Source organism: Carcharodon carcharias, chromosome 2 (genome assembly GCF_017639515.1).
Source record: "Carcharodon carcharias isolate sCarCar2 chromosome 2, sCarCar2.pri, whole genome shotgun sequence".
NCBI lineage: Eukaryota > Metazoa > Chordata > Chondrichthyes > Lamniformes > Lamnidae > Carcharodon > Carcharodon carcharias.
Window position 1 is genome coordinate 92,020,399 of NC_054468.1, and position 17,221 is coordinate 92,037,619.

General features: G+C 44.7%; 1 protein-coding gene across 1 annotated transcript in view; it reads right to left on the minus strand.

Moving 5' to 3' along the window:
• Nucleotides 1-8,073: 8,073 nt before the first annotated feature.
• Nucleotides 8,074-17,221, minus strand: part of LOC121270748 (zinc finger protein DZIP1L-like) — a 148,794-nt gene continuing 139,646 nt past the window's right edge. Inside the window, exon 17 of the mRNA XM_041176138.1 lies at nucleotides 8,074-9,402. Coding sequence (XP_041032072.1) covers nucleotides 9,311-9,402 — 92 coding nt within the window. The 3' untranslated portion in view covers nucleotides 8,074-9,310. The remainder of the gene's footprint in view (nucleotides 9,403-17,221) is intronic.

Consider the following 17,221-nt stretch of genomic DNA (forward strand, 5'->3'; position numbering starts at 1 on the left):
CATATCTCTATAACCTGCTATCTCTCTCTGAATACCCCCGTCAAGAGGCAAAAGCGGAAAATCACCATTAGAGACATTGAAAGGTAAATGCTCAACCGGTGAACTAAATACGAAAAGTGCTGGAAGACCACCTCGTGTCATCACCAAGAACTGAAAGGAATTTGGAAGACATTGATCAAAATCAACACATCGAATCCTGTACTCCAGATTGATGCTAGTGAGCACCTTTAAAATCCATGTTTTTGTGTGTCTTATGTGTCTTGCGTGTAGGATTTAAGAAGGGTAGAGTTTAAGTTGTAGTATTGGAAATTAGCAGTTCATATTTCTTTCTTTTTGCCACTGGTTAATGACAGTTTGTTCAATAAACTGTTATTTACTTATTATGTTTACACACTTGGTACTCATATTCTGTTAACCTAAATTAAAGTTAGGTAGAACTGGGGCAATCTGCTGGTTAAGTCAAACTTTTCACATTTGTTGCGGCTCAGGGAGCAGTGGGGCTTGATATTACAATGCACTGTCCCCAGTGAGTCGGGACAATAGCCACCAGCTCAAGAAAAGACACTGTGCATCCCTTAGAGGCAGTATATAGTCAGGATCTGCATGTGATAAGTCACTAGACACAAGTGGGCTGCAGCCAAGTCAGGGAGAGTAGGTGGTTCATGTGCCAGGGCTCCAGAAGGCAAAGTTGCAGGCAGGTTCTGCTGCAGGAGACTCAGAGGAATTTGATGGGACAGCATACCGGAGAACACTGATGGTCCTGCATACCTGTTGCATTGGCAGACTTGTCAAACAGCCTCCTGCCACTGTCCAGGAGTATGGAGGAGTCTGGTTCCAATTTGGCAGAGGGCATCGTGCAGAGCCTGGAGCCCATCCTTTCCAGAATGGAAGTGGTGGGCAGCTCCATGAAAGCACAAGCAGACCCAGCTGTGGTATAGCACCTGGTATCTCAGCTTTCCACAGCAGCACAGGGGGAAGCTACCCAACACCTCAGTGCTGCAATGGAAACTCAGAGTGAAATCATGAGATCCATACTTACTGCCATCCAGGCTCAGACTGTTGCCATCATGGCTGCTGATGCCAGTGTTTAAAGGGGCATGCAGGTTCTAGCAGCAGTCCAACTATCTGTGCTCCAGCAGATTACTAGGCTTGCAGAGGTGCCATGAAGTACACATCTGGAATGAATCTGAATACTTGGAAGTGCATGGTAAAATAGGGCAAAGTCAGCATGGTTTCATCAAGGGGAGGTCATACCTGACAAATCTGTTAGAATTCTTTGAGGAGGTAACAAGTAGCTTAGACAAAGGAGAACCAATGGATGTTATCTACTTGGACTTCCAGAAGGCCTTTGACAAGGTGCCGCACAGGAGGCTGCTCAGTAAGATAAGAACCCACGGTGTTAGAGGCAAGGTACTAGCATGGATAGAAGATTGGCTGTCTGGCAGGAGGCAGAGAGTGGGGATAAGGGGGTCTTCTCAGGATGGCGGCTGGTGACTAGTAGAGTTCCGCAGGGGTCAGTGTTGGGACCACAACTTTTCACTTTATACATTAATGGTCTAGATGAAGGAACTGAGGGCATTCTGGCTAAGTTTGCAGATGATACAAAGATAGGTGGAGAGACAGGTAGTATTGAGGAGGCGGGGAGGCTGCAGAAGGATTTGGACAGGTAGGAGAATGGGCAAAGAAGTGGCAGATGGAATACAACATGGGGAAATGTGAGGTCATGCACTTTGGTAGGAAGAATAGAGGCATAGACTATTTTCTAAATGGGGAGAGAATTCAGAAATCTGGAGTGCAAAGGGACTTGGGAATCCTAGTCCAGGATTCTTTTAAGGTTAACTTACAGGTTGAATCGGTAGTTAGGAAGGCAAATGCAATGTTGGCATTTCTTTCAAGAGGACTAGAATATAAAAGCAGGAATGTGCTGCTGAGGCTTTATAAGGCTCTGGTCAGACCACATTTAGAATATTGTGAGCAATTTTGGGCCCCGTACTTCAGGAAGGATGTTCTGGCCCTGGAGACGGTCCAGAGGAGGTTCACGAGAATGTTCCCAGGAATGAAAGGCTTAACATATGAGGAATGTTTGAGGACTCTGGGTCTATACTCGATGGAGTTTAGAAGGATGAGGGGGGATCTGATTGAAACTTACAGAATACTGAAAGGCCTGAATAGAGTGGACGTGGAGAAGGTGTTTCTATTAGTGGGAGAGACTAGGACCCGAGGGCACAGCCTCAGAAAAAAGGGAAGACCTTTTAGAACAGAGATGAGGAGAAACTTCTTTAGCCAGAGAGTGGTGAATCTATGGAATTCATTGCAACAGAAGGCTGTGGAGGCCAGGTCATTGAGTATATTTAAGACTGAGATAGATAGGTTCTTGATTGGTAAGGGGATCAAAGGTTATGGGGAGAAGGCGGGAGAATGGGGTTGAGAAACTTATCAGGCATGATTGAATGGTGGAGCAGACTCGATGGGCCGAATGGCCTAATTTCTGCTCCTATGTCTATGTCTATGTCTAAATCTATCTGCTGTCCTCTCTCAAGGTGATAGCATTTTCCCTTCTACCTCTGCCAGCTTCCTTGTTGTTGCTTGTAAGCCAGCCAGCCCAGACCACTGCTGCCCATGCTGAGGTAGTGCAGTCCTAAGACCCAGAGCTGCTTGAGGTTGTCCTGCAAGGCCACCTGAAGTCTCCTCCGTTGAAAGTCAGCTGCATTCAAGCAGCCATTGGAGTAGCACTGCTTGGAACAGGCAAAAACACCCACAAGATGTTATATTGGATGGTGACCAAGGGGATAGCGTGATGGGACAGATTGAATGTAAGAATGAGGAATTGGTGGGTCCATTTTGGCCAGGTTAAGTTATATGACTGCAACTGGAGCCTGATAGTCTGCTTGCTGACAATGCGCTGGGTCATGAGAAGTCCAGGATGACACCTCCTCCTTCCTCTTCGCAGCGCTACCCATCTCTGCATCCTCTGATCCATTTCATAGTCATTGGCAAACCAGGAAACTCTGCCAACACCACCCCCATATTGGGTCAGGTATTTCCCTGTCCTCCCTGACTGTTGGCACCAGCTTTCAGACAGCAACTCCAGGATACTTGCAAATACTTTGCAAAAGCAAAAGTTCTTCAAAATCACCTTCCCAGCAGGTTGGGTGCCTTGTCCTTTAAATGTGCTAGTCCTGGGTCCCTCTCGCACCTCAACGTTTGATCTTTGGTGACTGACGGGCAAATTTGTTGAATGAAGGGGTGTGGTCCAAATTAGGACAATGGGCATCGCATCAGTGGGGTAGGCTGTCAGGAGATGCCCAGATGAGTGCCTCTCATGACAGTACATCTTGTGGGCCAGGCCAAGAGCAGATGGTGAGGCATCTCTGCCACAGCTATGAGTTTTACACACCCAGTTTTTGGTGTAGAACTTTCATGGCTCTATCGGTGAAAAGAGAGACATGCTATTGAATCTTTTTGTCTTGCTCTCATCAGGACAGATGCAAGAATGCCAAATTTCAATGGGAACATTTGGCATTCTTATGAATCCGTCCTGATGAGTGCAAGATGAAAAGTATGTCTATTTGTCAGCAATACTCAAGTTCTGTACTACCAAGTAACTATTTTCATGGCTTCCCTCACTGGACCCTTTGTTAGCTCATATAGTACTGTTAATTGTTCTCTCTTCCCAGATATTGTCCCCTTCAAATCTGGCATCATGAGCCCTTTCTTCAAAAAAGCTTGACCCCTCTGTCCAACTACTGCTCCATTGTCAACCTCCCTTTCCTTTCCAAGGTCCTCGAACATGTTATTGCCTCCCAATTCCATGTCTGTTTTTCTCAAGTTATCTTATCTGAAACCTTCTAATTAGATTTTCATCTCTGCTGAAACAGCCTATATCAAAGTCACAAATGACATCCTGTGTTTTTGTGGCTGTGGTTATCTATCTCTCCCCACCCTTCACAACCTGTCTGCAGACTTTGACATGGTTGATCACACCATCCTCTTCCAAGACCTCTCACCTACCTGGGTAAGACAGCACTCATCTGGTTCTAACATCTATCATAGTCAGAGAATGGCCTACAATGGCCATATTGTTACCTCTGGTGCCCCCAAGAATCCATCCTTGGCCCTCTATTTCTCATCCACATGCTGCCCCTTGGCGACATAATCTGAGAAAACATTAGCTTCCGCACACTGATGACATCTAGCCCTACCTCATCGCCACCTCTCTCGGCCTCTCCAGTGTCTCTAAACTGTTATACTGCTTGTCTTACATCTAGTATTGAAGGAGCCAACATTTTCCCCATCATAGTTGGGGGAAAGTACCAAAGCCATTTTATTCAGTCTCTGCCATACAGTCTGTCCTCTAGCCACCGACTCCCATCACTTTCCCAGGTAAAACCGACTGAGGCTGAACCAGACTGTTCACAACCTCGGTGTCTTATTTGAGCCCGAGCTGAGCTTCCGACCACATGCTCCATCAAGATCATCTACCTGTGTAACATTGCCCAGCTCTGCTCCTGCCTCCAGCTGCTGAAACTCTCAGCCATGTCTTTGTTATCTCTAGACTCGATTAATCCAGTGCTCTCTTGGCTGGCCTGCCACCTTGACCCTCCATAAGTGTGAGTTCCCCAAAACTCTGCTGCCCATATCCTAATGTGCACCATGTTCCATTCCGCTATTACCCCTTATACACATTGGCTCCCCACTTGACAAAGCCTCAGTTTTAAAATTTGCATCCTCATTTTCAACTCCCTCCATTACCTCATCCCTCACTATCTCTGTCACTTCATTCAGCCCTACAAACCCCTGTGACCCCTATGCCCCTCTAATTCTGGCCTCTTGCACATTACCGATTTTAAACGCTCAAACATTGATGGCTGTGCCTTCAAGTTGCCTGGGCCCTAAACTCTCGAATTTTCTACCTTCGCCTGTCTGCCTTTCGAATTCTCTGTCCTTCTTTAACACTTGCCTTAAAACCTACCTCTTTTGGTTACTTGTCCTAATATCTCCTTATGTGGGTCTGTGGATTTTCTTTAAAAACGTTCCTGTGAAGCGCTTTGGAAGAAATTAATTTAACGGTGCCGTATAAATGCAAGTTGTTGCTCGTTTTGTTCTATGTTAGTTGTATGATGTCCCCATTGGATCTGACTGATCTCTGCTAATAGCAGGAACAATAATTCCATCTTGGTTAGAATGCAATAATCAGAAAGAAACAGAGCAGGGCCTCTAGAATGAGAAACACAAACCTTTATTTATTACAGATTAATTTATAAAAATGAAAACTGGATTTTTGGCTAAAAATATAAAAATGAAGTTGCAATATATCACAAACATGAAGATGTCCTGTATAACATTTTACATATAAATTTAACATGAAAATAAAACAACTTAAAAATGTTCAATTAATAATGTACAATTTGCAAGCTAAAGCTCTTTAAAATAACACATAACGGAATGAGCAAATTGCTTGCCCTTTGGTGGGCAGAGTTCCTGCTTCCATCATTGGGAGGTGGAATGATGCGGGGTTTGCACACTCAGTGCACACTCTGAGAGGTCACTTTACACTAGCTCACCAGGAATTAGGTAGAACGCTGGGCTTACTACCCACCCAGGAACAGCTGTCATCCACTGGGCAGAGTTAAGTCCAGCTGGAAAGGCACCCACTCTCTAGGGGGGCGGGTGGCACTAGTGCCTGCCTCAGACTGCAAAACAATTCAAACCCCTCTCACAGGGCCTGCTCTGCTGCAGACAAGCTGCTGGGAACCTGAAATGAAAGAGCTCCAAATACATATCGGCCTGCGTCTGTGAAAAAGCAGGATAAATGTTTCAGTCGGAACCTCCTGACAGCACAGGCCAAGGAGATGTTGAAATGAAAACATAACTGATTTTTCTCTGACTTGATCATCCTTCTCTCTCTCTAAGGCAGCTCCTATATAAAGCATAGATTGGGCATTAAAGGGCTTCTCTGTTCAGTTCATAACACAGGGCAGAGCCCAGTGAACGGTGATGAACTGTGTGCATGCGGGGGAGACCGGTACACAAAGTGAGGCTGACAACCAGTGGACTAGGCATCCAAGAACCTGATTTTTTTATTTCCATTGAACATTTTGTTTGTTTTAAAATAAATTAGGGATGGGCAAAAATAGGATGTGACTGGACAGGTTCAGTTCAAGGCGGGAGAGTATGGAATGATTGGTGGCTTGATCCTCTATGGGTATGATTCTCACGTAGGGTATGTCATTGGTTGAATTGTGAAGGAACCTGGGTTTGAATTTGGATGAGCCCTTCTGTGTTTCACATATATAGATCTTTGAAGTTGGCAGGACATATTGAAAGAGTGGTGGCAGCAAAGCATATGTAATCTTAGGCTTCATAAATGGGTACGGGGTACAAAAACAAGGAAGTTATGCTGAACTTTATAAAGCTCTGGTTAAGCCACAGCTAGGGAATTGCATCTAGTTCTGGTCAACACACTTTAGGAAGGATGTGAGAGTCCTTGAGAGGGTGCAGAACAGATTTAGCTGGTTTTATCTGGTTCCACAGCTGAGGGTTTTTTTGATACAAAAAAGTTGGTTTGGAAAAACTGGGGTTATTCACCTTGGAGAAAAGGGGATTGAGGGAGCTTTGATAGAGGTGCACAAGATTATGACAGGTGTAGACAAAGAAAAGCTGTTCCCATTGGCTGATGGTACAAGGACAAAGGGGACACAGATTTAATGTTTTGGCATGAGTTGCAGGGGGGAATCTGAGGAGGATTTTTTATGCAGTGAACAGTAAGGACCTGGAGCTCGCAGCCCACAGGGTTCATGGAAGGGGAGACAGTGAATGTTTCCAAATAGAAATTGGATGGGAACGTGAGGGAAATAGACTTGCAGAGCTACGGGGATAGAGTGAAGGAATGGGATTGACTGGATTGCTCTACAGAGAGATGGCAGGGACTCAATGGGCTGAATGGCCTTCTTCTGTGTCCATGCAACCTCCAGGGATATATCCAACCTGGCCTGAAGTCTCCAGGAATTAGAAATTAACCTCCCAGATGAGCAAGTTGGGGGAGAAATCATTGGACCATTAAAAAATCTCTTTCATTTTGTTTAAACATAGTTGTTTGTTAGCTGTCAAGCTAGGGATAGTTCGGTATGGAGCTGGAGTAATAATCAAGCACCATGCAATGGGCTAACACAGAGTTGTTTTCTATTTGGCGAGGGGAGGTGGTGTGCCACGAGGACAGCCAGTGCAGGAATGTGGCAGGGCCTGGAGGTGAGAGATCATGAGATGAAACATTCTAGAAGGCAGTAAACCAAATTGCTGACCCTACTCTCACACAATGCCACAGAGAACAGATTGGAGGTATAATTCTTCTCTCTGCACCCCACTGCTCTCCCTCATCCCCCTCACACTGAGGTTGGGAGCAGGGAGTGCTATGTGAAGGCTGAGAATCCCCATTCAGGAGAAAGAATAATCATAGTCTTAATGCAAAACATCGTCTGGCCTCCCAGCAGTTGGCAATGAGCAGCCTGGAACCTCACACTATCCTGGGCTGAGGTAAATGAATGAGAGTCAGGGAAGGAGGTGAGAAAATGAGAGGGAGTGCATTTGAATCTTAGCAACTGTTATCAGCAGTGCCACAGGTCAGCCAGGATCTAACTGAACGGCAGAATCAAGCTCAACCAGCTGAGTGGCCACTCCTAAGGTCCTGAAGCCGCCATAAGTAAGGATACACAGGCTTTAAGCAGTGTAAAAGCATCACTGGCACCAATTTTGGGTCGCATGATGATCACTAAATCAGGCAATCGGATAAATAGAGCAAAGGTTTCAAAACCTCATTGGTCATGGTTTGGGAATTAGGAGCCAAGGAGGGAAATCAGGTGGAAATTGTTTTTTTAAACACATGAAGAACAACAATTTATACTTATATAGCACCTTTCACATAATAAATTGACCTAAGCTGCTTCACAGAGATATTCTCAAACAAAATATAACAATGAGCTAGCTAATGAGATGATATTAGTTGCAGATGACCAAACAAGTGTGCTTAAAGAAGTATATTAAAGGAGGAAAGTGAGGTGGAGAAGCAGAGGAGAGGTTTAGGGAGGGAATTCCAGAGCTTGAAGCCTTGGTAGCTGAAGGCTCAGCCACCACTGGTGAGAGCAACTATAATCGGAGATGCTCAGGAGTCAGAGTAAGAGAGTTGTGGAACAAGATTCCAGTGAAGGCATTGAAGGAGAGATGGTGGTTTCAAAAGGCAAGCTGACGTATTTTTGGAGAGAGAAAAGGAATTACTGGGATACAAGGAGAAGTCAGGAGTGTGGTCTACCAAAAAGTGATGAATTTGTTGGGGTTGTCCATTTTCCTAAAAAGTTCCTAGGATCTAGCGCCTAGAATTCCAGAGGGGTTTCTCTGGCAAGGGATCAGCACAGCCCCTGGAGGCACAACACTCTAGAGGTCTTTCCGATATCCTGCTGAAGTTACAGTGGGGGATCAGGAGAACCCTGTGGAAATTCACGCCCAATCATCTTGCAATATCTGAACACTTGAACAGAAAAGGCACCAAACTAACCTTGGGAGTGGGGGCCTGTCAGGCAGGTTTACATTGCTGCTATTAGACAGACAGGAAGAAATAGCCTTACCCTTTAGAGATACAGGGCAGAGTGTGAAAAGTATGGTCGAGTTGCCAGCCTTCCAGGATTAATTAAAGATTAATCTCCTGAATTAAAGTTTAATTTTCAGGACTCTGCTGTGAGCCACCTGGGAGGAAGTTCAAAGGGGCATTAAAAATATGTTTTTTTTTCCCCTACATTACAACAGTGACTCCACTTCAAAAGTACTTAATTGACTGTGAAGGGCTTTGGGACATTCGGTTGTGAAAGGCACTATATAAATACAGGTCTTCTTTCAATTTTATCATTTTCTTTGAACACTTATCAGTCATAAAAATTTGGAGAATGGGTAGAGAGTAGAGGTTATTTGACTGACAGTCAAGAACCATCCAATTGAGTTATGGATTCTGTTTGTTTTCCAATTGGCGCAGGAAAGCAGTGCCATGTGAGATGGATGAGTCAGGTGACCAACGTTGGGCAGAGAGTGTGGGGAGGGGCTGTCAGAAATTGGAGGTCATATGATGAGACCTCTGGGATTATGTTCAACTAGAGTTGGCAACACTAAGAAACGGCAAGTGAGGTCAATAGACAGGCTCACAATGAAGCATCCGCCAACAGCAGCCCACAAACCTCATATCATTATTCTCCCACTACAACCAAACCCTACAACAGTGAGGCTGAACAGGAACAGTTCTCTTGACTGAAGCAGGATTCACCGGTGCTCATGGGAAATTGAACTCGGAGTCGCTGATGTCCGTTACTGTGGCAAAGCTGCTGCTCTTCATCGACGTCCCAATGCCAGCCTCCTTCAGCCCTGAAACAAAAGGGGAGCCAGCTCAACTTTCCTTCTTGCTTGTATAGAAGGTGATCAGACCTACCCTTCACTCACTAGCCACTGTGTGCCAAATGTTGTGCTAATGTCAAGGACTGCCATGTCCTGTAACCTCCTGTCCACCACATATGCAGGTGTACGACGTGGGACTTCCACATCCAGAGTTACTACACAACCAACCATTCCCTAACTTACACAATCTACTCAACTGTGCTGCGGACCTTTACAGACAAGTCTTTGCGATCTTGTCTGTCACATTCAAGGCCAATCTGAAGCCCAATATAAACAGTGATTGGAGATCCCTGATACAACAGTCAATCAAACAAAAAAGGCTGGGTTACTACTATTATAAACCTTCTACTATTAATAAAGTCTTACAATTACTAAAATTTCCCAAGTTTTGAAAAGCAAATGAGAAAAATAGCCACCAGCCAATCAACTAGCTGTTTTCTTGTGACGCCACACTTAATTTTCCCAGGACATGGCAGGTGACCTCTGGACCATGCTTTTTTAAAGTCTCCTGGCACACCATTCACATGCCCTTTTATGAAATCTCTTTAAAAGGTAGCTACATTTTATTTCTTTATTCTTTCATGGGATGTGGACATTGATGGCAAAGCTAGTATTTGTTGCCCATCCCTAATTGCCCTTGAACTGAATGGCTTGCTCGGCCATTTCAGAGGCCGGTTAAGAGTCAGTCACATGTAGGACAGACCGGGTAAGAATGGCAGATTTCCTTCCCTAAAGGAGATTAATGAATCAAGTGGGTTTTTACAACAATCAATGATAGTTTCATGGTCGCCATTACTGAGACTAGCTTTATATTCCAGATTTATAAATTGAATTTAAATTCCACTAGCTACTGTAGTGAGATTCAAACTCATAACCCCAGGGCCTTAGCCTAGGTCTCTGGATTACCAGTTCAGTAACATTACCACTATGCAACCATCTCTCCCAAGTGTTCACTTGAGTCAACAGCACCTCCTTCCTCACTGCACTAAATTCCCTCACTCACCAAATTCCCAAGCTCACATTATTTATCTAGTTGCACTCAGTGATGAGCTGTTGGCCTCACAAAAAATGCCTTGTGCTAATGAGTGAGCTTTTTTTTTATTCGTTTATGGAATGTGACCATCGCTGGGTAGGACAGCATTTATTGCCCATTCCTAATTGCCCTTGAGGAGGTGGTGGTGAGCTGCTTTCTTGAACCACTGTAGGCTATGTGGCATAGGTACACCCACAGTGCAGTGAGGAACGGAGTTCCAGGATTTTGATCCAGTGACAATGAAGGAACGGTGATATATTTCCAAGTCAAAATGGTGAGTGACCTGGAGGGGAACTTCCAGGTGGTGGCATTCCAATGTATCTAATGCCCTTGTCCTCCTGGATGGTAGTGGTCATGGGTTTGGAAGGTGCTGCCTAAGGACCCTTGGTGAGTTTCTGCAGTGCATCTTGTAGATGGTACACACTGTTGCTACTGTACGTCGGTAGTAGACAGAGTGAATGTTTGTGGATGTGGTGCCAATCAAGTGGGCTGCTTTGTCCTGGATGGTGTCAAGCTCCCTGAGTGTTGTTGGAGCTGCACTCATCCCAGCAGGTGGAGAGTATTCCATCACACTCCTGGCTTATGCCTTGTAGATAGTGGGCAGGCTTTGGGGAGTCAGGAGGTGAGTCATTCGCCACAGGATTCCTAGCCTCTGACCTGCTCTTGTAGCCACAGTATTAATATGGCTAATCCAGTTCAGTTCCTGGTCAATGGTAACCCCCAGGATGTTGATAGTGGGAGATTCAGCGATGGTAATGCCATTGAGTGTCAAGTGACGATGGTTAGATTCTCTCTTATTGGAGATAGCCATTGCCTGGCTCTTGTGTGGCATGAATGTTACTTGCCACTTGTCAGCCCAAGTCTGGATATTGTCCAGGTGCTGAACATTGTGCAATCATCCATAATAATCTCCACTTCTGCCTTTATGATGGAAGAAAGGTCATTGATGAAGCAGCTGGTTGGTCCTAGGATACTATCCTGAGGAACTCCTGCAAGGATGTCCTGGAGCTGAGATTACAGACCTCCAACAATCACAACCATCTTCCTTTGTGCTAGGTATGACTCCAACTAGCAGAGAGTTTTCTCCCTGATTCCATTTGACTCCAGTTTTGCTAGGGAGCCTTGATGCCACAGTCAGTCAAATGCGGCCTTGATGTCAAGGGCAGTCACTCTCACCTCACCTTGAGAGTTCAGCTCTTTTGTCAATCTTTGAATCAAAGCTGTAATGAGGTCAGAAGCCGAGTGACCCTGGTGAGACCCAAACTGGGCATCAGTGAGCGGATGATTGCAAAGCAAGTGCCGCACTGTTTATGACCCCTTCCATCACTTTACTGATGATAGAGAGTAGACGGATGGACTGACAATTGGCTAGGTTGGATTTGTCCTGCTTTTTGTGTACAGGACATACCTGGGCAATTTTCCACATAGCAGCGTGGCTGCCTGTACTGTAGCTGAACTTGAACAGCTTGGCTAGGGGCACAGCAAGTTCTGGAGCACAAGTCTTCAGTACCATTGCCGGAATATTGTCAGGGCCCATAGCCTTAGCAGTATCCCGTGCCTTCAGCCGTTTCTTGATATCACATGGAGTGAATCGAATAGGCTGAAGACTAACACCTGTGATGCTGGGGACCCCAGGAGGAGGCCGAGATAGATCATCCACCCAGCACTTCTGGCTGAAGACTGTAGCAAATGCTTCAGCCTTATCTTTTGCATTAATGTGCTGTGCTCCTCCCTCATTGAGGATGGGAGTATTTATGGAGACTCCTCCTCCAGCGAGTTGATTAATTATCCACCGCCATTCACGACTGGATGTGGCAGGACTGCAGAACTTAGATCTGATCCATTAGTTGTGGGATTGCTTAGCTCTGTCTATCACTTGCTGCTTATGCTGTTTGGCACTCAAGTAGCCCTGTGTTATAGCTTCACCAGGTTGACAGCTCATTTTTAGGCATGCCTGGTGCTGCTCCTTGGCAGGCCCTCCTGCACTCTTCATTGAACCAGGGTTGATCACTTGTCTTGGTGGTAATGGTAGAGTGGGGGATATGTCAGGCCATGAGGTTACAGATTGTGTTTGAGTACAGCTTTGCTGCTGTTGATGGCCCACAGCGTCTCATGGTTGCCCATTCTTGAGTTGCTAGATCTGTTCAAAATCTATCCCATTTAGCATGGTGGTAGTGCCACAGCACATGATGGAGGGCATTCTCAATGTGAACACAAGGCTTCATCTCCACAATGAATGTGCAGTGGTCACTCCTACCAATACTGTCATGGACAGATGCATCTGCGGCAGGCAGCTTGGTGAGGATGAGGTCAAGTATATTTTTCTCCCTTGTTGTTTCCCTTACCACCTGCTGCAGACCCAGTCTAGCAGCTATGTCCTTTATGACTCGGCCAGCTCAGTCAGTAGTGGTGCTACTGAGCCACTCTTAGTGATGGACGTTGAAGTCACCCACCCAGAGGGCATTCTGTGCCCTTGCCACCCTCAGTGCTTCCTCCAAGTGGCGTTCAACATGTGGTTGTACAGATTCATCAGCTGAGGGTGGGTGGTACACGGAAATCAGCACAAAGTTTCCTTGGCCATGTTTGACCTGATGCCATGAGACTTCATGGGGATCGGAGTCGATGTTGAAGACTCCCAGGGCAACTCCCTCCTGACTGTATACCACTGTGCCACCACATCTACTGGGTCTGTCCTGCTGGTGGGACAGGACATATCCAAGGATGGTGATGGAGGTGTCTGGGACATTATCTGTAAGATATGATTCCATGAGGATGACTGTGTCAGGCTGTTGCTTGACTAGTCTGTGAGACAGCTCTCCCAATTTTGGCACTAGCCCCCAGATGTTAGTAAGAAGGATTTTGCAGGGTCGACAGGGCTAGGTTTGCTGTTGTCATTTCTGGTGCCTAGGTTGATGCCGGGTGGGCCATCCGATTTCATTCCTTTGAGACTTTTTAGCAGTTTGATACAAACGAGTGGCTTGCTAGGCCATTTCAGAGGGCATTTAAGAGTCAACCACATTGCTGTGGATTTGGAGTCATATGTAGGCCAGACCAGGTAAAGATGGCAGACTTCCTTCCCTAAAGGGCAGTAGTGAACAAGATGGGCTTTTACGACAATGGTTTCACTTAGACTTTTAATTCCAGATTTTTATTGAATTGAAGTTTCATCATCTGTCGTGGAAGGACTCCAACCCAGGTCCCCAGAGCATTACCCTGGGTCTCTGGATTACTAACCCAGTGACAATACCACTGTGCCACCACCTTCTCAAGAATTCACCAGGGTCCTACATACATCATAAGACTGCAACAAACACATTATAGGTAGGCTGCTGTCTGAAACAGGCTGCGTTGGAAAGGGCCCTTATCATTATACCAGTGAGGGGATACAGAAAGGTAAGTGTACCACTGTGATTTTCAGGATAACACAGATCCTCATTCTACTGGCCAGAGTTCCTCAAAATTTGGGCCATCATGTTTAATCAGAATGCTGTTGGAACAACTAATGTTTATGCATGTAAATGTGGTTAGGAATATAAACCAATCTTGAATCTATTAACGGTAAATGTGTAAATTCCCACAAAGTACAAGAATTGGTGCAATTAGCTGGAAGGCAGGCCTGCAGTTTCTGTTCCAAAGGTTGAACAAGATAAACGTTTCTGCTCATTATTTGCTCGCGATTTTTTATGGGGCAGACATGGGAATCAGATTAGTTTCCCATGGCAACACTTAACTCTCCCTGTTTGATTTGTGAGACAGGAAAGCCAGATACTCTGTCAGAGTTTCACTCTGGCTCCTGCTAGCACAGGTATCAATATCCCTCTTTTCAACTTAATGCAACATTTTCTTTCCCCAGGAACCTGCTCTTAAGATGAGGGAATGAGGCACTTGGAGCCCAGGATTTCTTCAGGCACAATGAAGCATATCAGTCACTACCTGTCCAATGATAATAAGAGTGGACATGCATTTATATAGCAACTTTCACAGCCTCAGATCAACTCAAAGCAACTTGCAGCCAGTGAAGTACTTGTGAAACACAGTTATTGATGTACAGTAAGAAATCCAGCTGCCAATTTTGCACAAAGAAAACTCCACAAATAGTAATGAATAAAGCGTTAATCTTTTTTTAGCAATACTGGTTGAGCAGTAAATATTGGCCAGAACACCAGGAGAATCCTCCTGCTCTTTGAATATTGGCATGAGATCTTTTACATTTACTTGAGAGAGCAGACAGTCTCAGTTTCATGTCTCATCTAAAAGATGGCACCTTCAACAGTGCAGCACTCCCTCAGCTTAGATTTTTTGATCAATTTTCAGGATTGGACATGGACCCACAAAAGAGTGTGCTATTACTGAGCCACGGCTGACAATGAAAAGTGAGCAAGCTGGTGTCAACTTTCCGGCATATTTTGTGAAGGGAGAAAATTGCTCTTCAGTGTGCAAATGTCTGACATACCACAGCGAAAAGAAGAATGCCACATTCCTGGCACACCTTAACTGACTGGAGGTGACCACAAAGTCATGAAGAAAGCAAGCTGACATCTTGGTGATACCTGATTCATGCCTACTGTGTAGTCTTTTAAGTCAAAGCTAGGTACTAATAAGGAAAAACTAGACAGCATGTATATAACAAAGGATCTGGCTAGCATTATCCCATTCCTGCAAAAAGGGTCAAGGGCACATTTCGAAATGATCTCTCTCGTTATAATTTTTGTTACCTGCAAGAGGAGAGGCGGATTTCATTATTTATTACCGATCGTCCTACAGATACCAGATTGGAAATAACCACTGGTAATGGTGTACAGATGTTCAACCTGGCTACATTGTATTCCACTGTCAGCTACTTAAACAAAGGTGTTACCTTCTTTCTTTTAAATGGGTTAAAAACAACATTAAAACAGAGAGCAAAAGAACGTTACACAAACTCTACAATTTTAGCTAAAGTCAGGACCAGGCCAATGTTTTTTTGTTATATTGTTTAGTTTCGTTGTAATCATGTACATTAGCAGATCACTCATGGCATTTTCAATATGAGTGGGAAGTCAGAAAATGTTATAAAGGCAGGAGCTCTGCACCATGAAATGTACAGACTATTTCTTCTTTCCAAAGAGGGGTCTGTATTTTCAAATGACCTCACCATCTAGGTCAACACAGTACAGTCACTATGAATAGGCATATTGTAACGCCAAATACAGACTACCTAAGGGAAATTAAAAGACTAATTGCTTTCCTTCCCCTTTACAATATTTATACTATGACTCATGAAATTTGCAGTTATAGGAAACATAGTTGTTAATGTTGCAATTCTATCACAATGAAGTGCATACTCTAGTTGTAAGTGAGAGCAACTGTTACTAATTGGGGAAAGGTTAGGGCGTTATTCTTAAGTGTATATAAGAACCAGTTTTCACCTGTGGCAGGGAAGAAATCCTCTAGGTTATGTGAATAAATCGGTATTAAGAAAAGACTGCCTCCAGATTCTTCTTTTGCTCAGTGAACGATGAGCGAATTTTCAACAATACAAAGTGAAAGAGATGGCTCTCTGATTTTTTTTCAACTGGTTAATCCCCTGTAACACTGCACAAAGAACCACGAAAATCCCCTGAACAGCACTGGAAAGTTTTACCTTGGGGTTCTCAAACAATGGGATGAGAAAACACTCTAAAACAGAGAAGAACAAAAGCCGCTCGTCCCAGAATAACACTGGGATTCAAGCTAATGGAATAAACTGAGAAAGTAAAGTAGGCCACAATAGTTTTAATACCATGCAATCACAATCGGTATACAGAATACGCTGAATTCAGCAGACACCGCATGGGCCCTGACACATCGAACTATGATAACAGCATACTGACTAATAATGCTTACACAGCTAAGCAGGCATGAGAGAATCAATAAATTCATAGAGCAACAGTCATATGAACAAATCAATAAGCTAATGGGGTGCAGAGCATAGGTACAAATGAATAAATCGATGCAGCAACGGATACCAGTAACTTCAACAATTGCTGTTGCAGTGAGCTTAGCAACAAATCAATAAGCTAATGGAGAAATGCAGGCAGCAGTGAATTAATAGATCCATAGGGCAGCAGACACAGAAAGAGGAGTTCCTCAGCTACTGTCCTCAGCCCAACCATCTTCACCTGCTTCATCAATGACCTTCACTTCATCATAAGGTCAGAAGCGGGAATATTTGCTGATAATTGCACAATGTTCAGGACCATTCACGACTCCTCAGATATTGAAGCAGTCCATGTCCAAATGCAGCAAGACCTGGACAATATCCAGGCTTGGGTTGACAAGTGGAAAGTAACATTCGCGCCACACAAGTATCAGGCAATGAACATCTCCAACATGAGAGAATACAACCATCAACCTTGATGTTCAATGGCATTACCATCACTGGAATCCCCCACTATCAACATCCTGGGTAGTACCATTGACAAGAAGCTGAACTGGACTAGCCAAATAAATACTGTGGCTACAAGAGCAGGTCAGAGGCTAGGAATCCTGCGACGAGTAACTCACCTCCTGACTCCCCAAAGCCTGTCCACCATCTACAAGGCACAAGTCAGGGGTGTGACGGAATACTCCCCACTTGCCTGGATGAGTGCAGCTCCCACAACACTCAAGAAGCTTGACACTATCCAGGACAAAGCAGCCCACTTGATTGGCACCATATCCACAAACATTCACTCCCTCCACCACTGACGCACAATAGCAGCAGCATGTACCATCTACAAGATGCACTGCAGGAAT